Raw genomic sequence first — 7,711 nt, 5'->3', positions numbered from 1 at the left:
TGAGGTAGTTTGAGTGAGAAATGCCCCCCACACACACAATGGGCTCCTATATTTAATCACTTAGTCCTCAGTCAGTGGGGGAGGTCACAAAGCCTTTGAGAGATGGAGCCCAGCCTTCCTGGAGGAAGTATGTCACTGGAGGGGGGGGGTGGGCTTTGCATGTTTATAGTCTCACACCACTTCCTGTCTGTGCTCGGCTTCTTGTATTTGACCATATTCATATTTGTATTTGATCAGCTTCCTGCCACTGATGCCGTACCTGCCACCACAGGGGACTCTTAGCCATCTGGAGCCATAAGCCCAAATCAACTCTTCCTTGGTCTTGATATTTTATCACAGCAACAGGAAAGTAATGAATAACAGCAGCTGCTTATGGTCCTGGAGACTCACAGGTGACAAATAAAGAATGGGACTTACTATCCTCCAGCCCTGTTCCATCCAAGATGTCCTGGGCTCGTAGGGTTCAGGGTGGCAGAAGGAACAACCTGGTGTTGTGGCTTAGATGTGAAATTAGACAGCGGCTCTCCTGTGTTGACCATTTGCTCTTTAGCTGTGGCTACTGTTTTGGGAGGTTGTAGAGCCTTTGGGGCTGGATAAATGGCTGTCATGGGTGGCTCAATCAGGGTGAACCTTTGAGAGTTATAGTCTGGCCTTGCTTCCTGCCTGGGCTCTCTGCCTCTCTCTCTCTCTCTCTCTCTCTCTCTCTCTCTCTCTCTCTCTCTCTCTCTCTCTCTGTCTCTCTCTCTCTCTGTCTCTCTCTGTCTGTCTCTCTCTCTGTCTCTGTCTCTGTCTCTGTCTCTGTCTCTCTCTCTCTCTCTCTCTCTCTCTCTGTGTGTGTGTGTGTGTGTGTGTGTGTGTGTGTGTGTGTGTGTATTGTTTGCAAGAGTTTTATTTTAGGCAGGTGGTGGTGGCACAAGCCTTTAATCTCAACACTCGGGAGGCAGAGGCAGGCAGATTGATGTGAGTTCGAGGCCAGCCTGGTCTACAGAGTGAGTTCCAGGACAGCCAGAGCTGTTACACAGAGCAACCCCATCTCGGGGGTGGGGGGGTCGGGGAGGAGTTTTTGTTTTTGTTTTTGTTTTGTAAAATGTGTGTCTGTGTGATATGTGAGCATGTGTGCAGATCCCTAGAGAGGCCAGAAGAGGGCATGGGATCCTCTAGAGCTGCAGTTTAGTCAATTGTGAACTGTCTGATATGGATGCTTGGGACAGAACTCAGGTCTTCTGGAAGGAGCAGGAAGTGCTCCTAACCGCCAAGCCACCTCTCCATCCAGAAACAGTTTATCTGGCCTCATAGTTCAAGTTTCATCGTGGCGGGAAATTCAAGGCATCAAGAGAGCAAAGAACTTATGCTTGCCAGCTGCTGTTCAGCTCAGTTTCTCCACTGACACAGCCGGGGAACAGTGCCACCCACAGCAGGCAGGTCACCTCAATCCGGACAGTGAAGACGGGCCCCACAGGCATGTCCTGAGGCCCATCTCCCGAGTGACTCTATACTCCCAGTTGACAGCTGACACTGACCATCACAGACTGTATCCCTTAAACCATGAGCCCAAACAAATCCTTTAAATTGCTTGTGTCCAGAATTTGGTGACAGAGCTGAGACTTAAGTGCTACCTAGTCTCCCGGCACTGACTTGGGCCTGAGGCTGTGGGTGGCTGCTGCCTGCTGCACGCCAGGAGCCAAACCTTCAGTTTCCATTCTGGTGCTACTGCTAGGAGGCTATCAATCAACTTCCCAGTGGGGATTCAGTGTGTGTGTGTGTGTGTGTGTGTGTGTGTGTGTGTCTATGTGTGTATTGTATACATATGGTATGTGTGTGTGTATGGTATCTAGAGTGTCTGTGTGTGGTATATGTGTGTGTATGTATGTATGTGTGTGTGCTGCATACACACCATATGTGTGTATGTGTATGTGTGTGCTATATATGGCATGTGTGTATAGTGTGTGTGCGCACATGTATGTGGTGTGTATGGTGTGCCTGTGTGTATATGTGTGTATATGTGATCTGTATATGGCGTATATGTGTATGGTATCTATAGTATGTCTGTGTGTGTGTGTGTGTATGCTGTGTGTGGTGTGTGTTGATAGTTCTAATTACCCTTTAAATTATGTGCTTCGGTTTCTTCCATGAGGCTTTTGGGGTCTCAACTCTCGTACCTACAAAACAACCTGCAAGGTCATTGTGCGCTATACGTGCCACAGGCTGAGCAGCATCTCTCCACGGCAGCGTGCAAGCTTTCTCTCACTAACACTGCTCTGCGACCCTGGACTCCTTCCTGGTGCAAGGGGCACTCACCAAGGCCTGCTTCCCAGAGGGTGGCTCAGTGTTGGATTCCCTAGGCTCTTCGAGCTTCACGCTGGATCCCTGGCCCGTCCCGGCCGTAGAGCCCTTCTGTGCTCTCATCCGCGCACACTTCTTTGCCTGATCCGTCCTGAGACATTCCGCTCTAAGGAAATGTGTTCCGATCAGTTCCAACCTCCTGCCTCTCTGCATCCCCATGTGGGCTCCAGATTTGATTGGCATTCAAGTCTGGTGTCTCAAGAGTCCTGCCAGCTTCCTGTGTTGTCCGGGGAAAGCCACCCACCTTCTCTGCAAGTCAGTTCCACACCCTGTGTGGTAGGGATTCCCTGTTTAACAGACCAAAGGGTTCAGATGGGTCAACTGGGAACGGTCCTTGCGCCCTGTAGGGAGATTGCTACGTATTTAAGTTAATTAACTTGCTGTATGAAGAAGTTTTTAGAAGCATATTTATTTTTATTTCATGTATATGGTGTTTTGCCTGCACATATGTTTGTGCACCACATGCAGTGCCGTCAGAGGCCAGAAGAGGGTAGCAGATCCTGTGGAACTGGGGTTAAAGATGCTTGGGATGTGGGCGCTGGCAACTAAACGTAGGTCTTCTGCAAGAGCAGCCAGTGCTCTTAACTCTTGATGCATCTTTGAAATTTCTTGTCATTTGCTTGTTTGTTTGTTTGTTTAGACAGACTGTCCTATAGCCTTGAACTCACCACATTAAAGCTGACCTTGAACTTCTGATCTTCCTGTCTCCACCTCAGGAGCGGTGGGCTATGGGCGTGCACCATCACATTTCCACAGTGCTGGAGGATTGAGTCCAAGGTGCTCTGTATGCTAAGAAAGTGCTCTATGCTCTACCATCTGAGCAATACTCTGCTGAGCCCAACTCCTCTCCATGTGCCACTCCACTCCTCTTCTCCTTTCCCCGATAGGCACTCAGGCCCGATTACCACCCTTCTTACTGCCAGACAGGATTAGAGAGGACAGAAGGATGAGGCCCCTACGGTGGCCTTTGTGACCTTTACAGAAAGAGATGCTTGCTCTGGGTCTCACAGTGTGATAAAGCAAGAAAGCCCTCGCTGGATCTGCATGCCAGCACCATGCTCTTATGCTTCCTCAGCCTCTGGAACCCTGACATAAGTAAACCTCTGTGCTCCATAAATTAGCTCATCTCAGCTGTTTTGTTACAGCAGCATAAAATGAACTAAGGCATACTCACATGAAGGGGAGGAAGCAGAGAAAAAGTACTGTGATCGCCATGGCTGCATAGATCACACCCTGGAGCATCGCCTTCAGAAAGATCTGGGGAGCCAAATGGTCCTTTCCTAGAAGTAGAAGACATTTCAGTAAGGTTTTCTTTTTACAAGTAAAAAATATTTTTTAATTTCATTTATTTATTTATTTATTTATATGGGGGAGATTACATGTGCCACAGTGTGCACGAAGATACGTTTCAGTAGTGTGCTTCTAATTCCCACCACGTGGCACCTGAGGACTGAACTCAGGTTGTCATGCTTGGCAGCAAGCACCTTTCCCTGTCTAGCCATATTGCACACCCTCAGGAAGCCACTCTTTTTTTGGTTTTGTTTTGTTTTTATTAATTCATTCATATTACATCTCAATTGTTATCCCATTCCTTGTATTCTCCCATTCTTCCCTCCCTCCCATTTTCCCCTTACTCCCCTCCCCTATGACTGTGACTGAGGGGGACCTCCTCCCCTGTATATGCTCATAGGGTATCAAGTCTCTTCTTGGTAACCTGCTGTCCTTCCTCTGAGTGCCACCAGGTCTCCCCATCCAGGGGATGTGGTCAAATATGGAGCACCAGAGTTCGTGTGAAAGTCAGACCCCACTCTCCACTCAACTGTGGAGAATGTCCTGTCCATTGGCTAGATCTGGGGTTTGAAATTTACGGCATGTATTGTCCTTGGCTGGTGCCACAGTTTGAGCAGGACCCCCGGGCCCACATCTGCCCGTCATAATGTTCTTCTTGTAGGTTTCTAGGACCCTCTGGATCCTTCTACTTTACCATTCTCCCATGCAGGAAGCCACTCTTAAGACTTCAGATTCAGATTCCAAGCTGTGCTCCCTTTTCTAGCCTCAATGCCAACCCCTCCCTGTCCCCTGCCCTCATCCAGGCTCCATGTCCCCACCCTCACTTGACATCAGCAGGATGCTCAAACCATGGGTTCCATGTTGGTTCCTTCCCTCGCAGAGAAGAACTGTGCCCATTTTCGGGGCCTGGGCCAGGCTGAGGGTGCTGTTGTCCCAGGGACCAAGTATGGTAGAGGTCACCTGGAGGTGGCCATGCCCACTGTTCACATCCACAGGAACTCCATCCACCCACCACTGCACAGACGGTGTGGGGATCCCATGAAAGAAACAACTGCACTGCAACGTCTTCTCCATTGCACAGAAGGAGTCGAGCAGTCTGGCAGGTTCTGTGGTGAGGGAGGGGCAGGGGTCAGTGAGGTAACCTGAATTTCCCTTTCTCTCTTTCTTCAGGACCCAGCCTTATTTTCTTTGTTTGCCACACTGGGGATGGAACTCAAGGCCTCCCACATGCTACACAACACTTTACCACTGAGCCACACCCCAAGCCCCTTACCGGGGGATTCTAGGCAGAGAGATGAGCATCACAGTCCCATCGGCAGCTTCCTCGGACTGCTTGAGAAGCGTCTCTTGTCCTACTCACCCAGCTGTGGCTGTGACAGGTCCATATGCAACAGCAAGAATTCCCAGGCATACAATACTCTTCACCGTGGAGAGTGAGGTGACAGCAACTGAAAGAAAACAAGGAGGTGGGCGAGCAGAAACATCTTCACAAAGCAGGTACCTGAAACCCCCAGGTCAACCCAAGCACAGGATGACCTGGAGAAGCGAGAATTACACGGGACAAGATGCTCAGGGATATGTAGGAACAGGAGGCATCCACTAAGATCCTCCGTGAAGCCGCAGTGCTGTGACTCTTTAGGAAGAGGGGCTCAATGACCAGGTATTTCTCAAAAGCTAATGGGGACGCATGAAAGGATGGGTACCGTGGAGAGTTGGGGGATGCATGAAAGGATGGGTACCATGGAGAGTTGGGGGATGCATGAAAGGATGGGTACCGTGGAGAGTTGGGGGACGCATGAAAGGATGGGTACCGTGGAGGGTTGGGGGACGCATGAAAGGATGGGTACCGTGGAGGGTTGGGGGATGCATGAAAAGATGGGTACCGTGGAGAGTTGGGGGATGCATGAAAGGATGGGTACCGTGGAGAGTTGGGGGATGCATGAAAAGATGGGTACCATGGAGAGTTGGGGGACGCATGAAAGGATGGGTACCGTGGAGGGTTGGGGGACGCATGAAAGGATGGGTACCGTGGAGGGTTGGGGGATGCATGAAAAGATGGGTACCGTGGAGAGTTGGGGGACGCATGAAAGGATGGGTACCGTGGAGAGTTGGGGGACGCATGAAAGGATGGGTACCGTGGAGGGTTGGGGGATGCATGAAAGGATGGGTACCGTGGAGAGTTGGGGGGACGCATGAAAAGATGGGCACCGTGGAGGGTTGGGGGATGCATGAGAGAATGGGCACCGTGGAGAGTTGGGGGATGCATGAGAGAATGGGCACCGTGGAGAGTTGGGGGGACGCATGAAAGGATGGTACCGCAGAGAGTTGGGGGATGCATGAAAAGATGGGCACCATGGAGAGTTGGGGAATGCATGAAAGGATAGTACCGCGGAGAGTTGGGATCAAGAGATTCTTCTTCCATGGGGACCCTCCTCCCAGCTTAAAAACCTCGTCCTTGATGTCGGAATGAGCCCAGTTTATATCCTGACCCAAGCTTTGCCAGTAAATCACCAAATAACTCTGGTCAAGTCTCTTCCCTTCTCCAATTTTGTTTCCATATCCATGTCACGGGGATGGGATTTATTGCCGGAGATGTAGTGATCAATCAAGCTTTATAATTCTGATTTCTTCTTGCTCGTCTCTGCCAGGATTTAAGAAATGTAGGTGGGATGGCATCTCATGGATCCGTCCTGCATCTCCTTTGGCCATCACTTCTCTGCATTTTATTACATGTCTTGTTCTGAGGACGCCATGGAATTACTTTCCCTCAGCATACTTCCATCTGTCTGTCTGTCTGTCTGTCTGTCTCCCTATCTCCCCCTTGCCAGCCAAGTGCTCACCAACTGTTAGATTTGTTTGTTTCTGTGTTTTACACAGTCTTATGTAGCCCAGGCTGGCCTTTCTGTGTAGCTGAGGATGACCCTGAAATCCTAATGTCCTGCTCCCACCTCCCAAGAGCTAGGATTACAGGTGTGTAATTATAATTAATTTACCAAGAGACTGGTGGCAGCCTAGTTAATGGATTAACCCGGCAGTTTACGACAGAGATGGATTAACTGGGGTACAAGGGAGCTAAATGGCTAACTCACACGGGCACTAAAGTGATCACGAACTCACAGGCTTCTTGTTTGTTCTACTGGCAGAATGGTGACCCACCAGCTTCCTTTCAGGCTAATTTGGTGACACACTGAAGGTGACTGAAGGGAGACAGGACAAAAACATGACTGAAGGGTGACAGGACAGAAACATGACTGAGGGGTGACAGCACAAAAACACAGCTGAGGGGTGACAGCACAAAAACATGACTGAGGGGACACAGGACGAACAAGTTAGTAAGAGAGACAAGGCAGAAAAGTGATGGGTGACAGGTTGAACAGCTGACGGGGAGGTGAAAAGTTGATCAGGTACTAAGGAGTGACAAGCTGACTAGCATAGAGAGAGTCACCTGGTGAACTACCGGTGCGCAGTCTCTGCCTGCCAATCCTGAATTGGCCTTGGAGGAACCACGGAGCTCGCGCGCTGCCTCCGTGCTGAGGTTGCAGAGCGGCCTAACTGCCCTGTGGCTGCCTCGCGAGAGTACCAAGGATGCGATGGCTGAGGACTGCTTGGCTAAGGGGGGAACTCCATGTCCCTGGAAGCCTGTCGTGGACAATGTCAACGCACAAGAACTCCGTAGATCCACCCACGGGCCCAAGTAGCCAGTCATTGGTCCGCCAGGCTCTAACCACAGGAGTGCTGCGTGACTGCAAGTGCCTGTAGAGGCCACAAGAGGGCGACAGACCTGCCGGAGCTGGAGTTGCATGGTATTTTCGGCCAATTGACGTACAGGGTGCTAGAAAACAACTAAGTGCTCTTAACTAGTGAGCCATAAGGGATGTTAAGCAGAGACTTCCTACATTTAAATTTTAATGTAAAAAAAAGCAAGCACTTTTAAATAATTATAGAATTTTATTAAATAATATGACAGATGTAAGAAAGGAATGTAAAATCCCAGTTTAAAATTCTCTATACCTCTGTAAGCAGCACTCCACAGTTTGAATTTTCTTTTTAAACCAAATTTAATGGCACTTAAGATTAG

General features: G+C 49.6%; 1 protein-coding gene across 1 annotated transcript; it reads right to left on the bottom strand.

Annotated features, from left to right (window-relative positions):
- Positions 1-1,346: 1,346 nt before the first annotated feature.
- LOC127186305 (SIGLEC family-like protein 1) lies at positions 1,347-4,739 on the bottom strand (the record flags this gene model as incomplete). The annotated part of the gene is made up of 4 exons (XM_051142729.1): positions 1,347-1,490; positions 2,299-2,449; positions 3,518-3,623; positions 4,458-4,739. Coding segments are annotated over 4 exons (683 nt in total), but the record flags the coding sequence as incomplete, so codon positions are not given.
- Positions 4,740-7,711: the final 2,972 nt, after the last annotated feature.

This window comes from Acomys russatus, unplaced genomic scaffold (assembly GCF_903995435.1).
Source record: "Acomys russatus unplaced genomic scaffold, mAcoRus1.1, whole genome shotgun sequence".
Lineage (NCBI taxonomy): Eukaryota > Metazoa > Chordata > Mammalia > Rodentia > Muridae > Acomys > Acomys russatus.
Note: the sequence above shows the minus strand (reverse complement) of the source record. Positions and strands in the feature narration are given on the sequence as shown.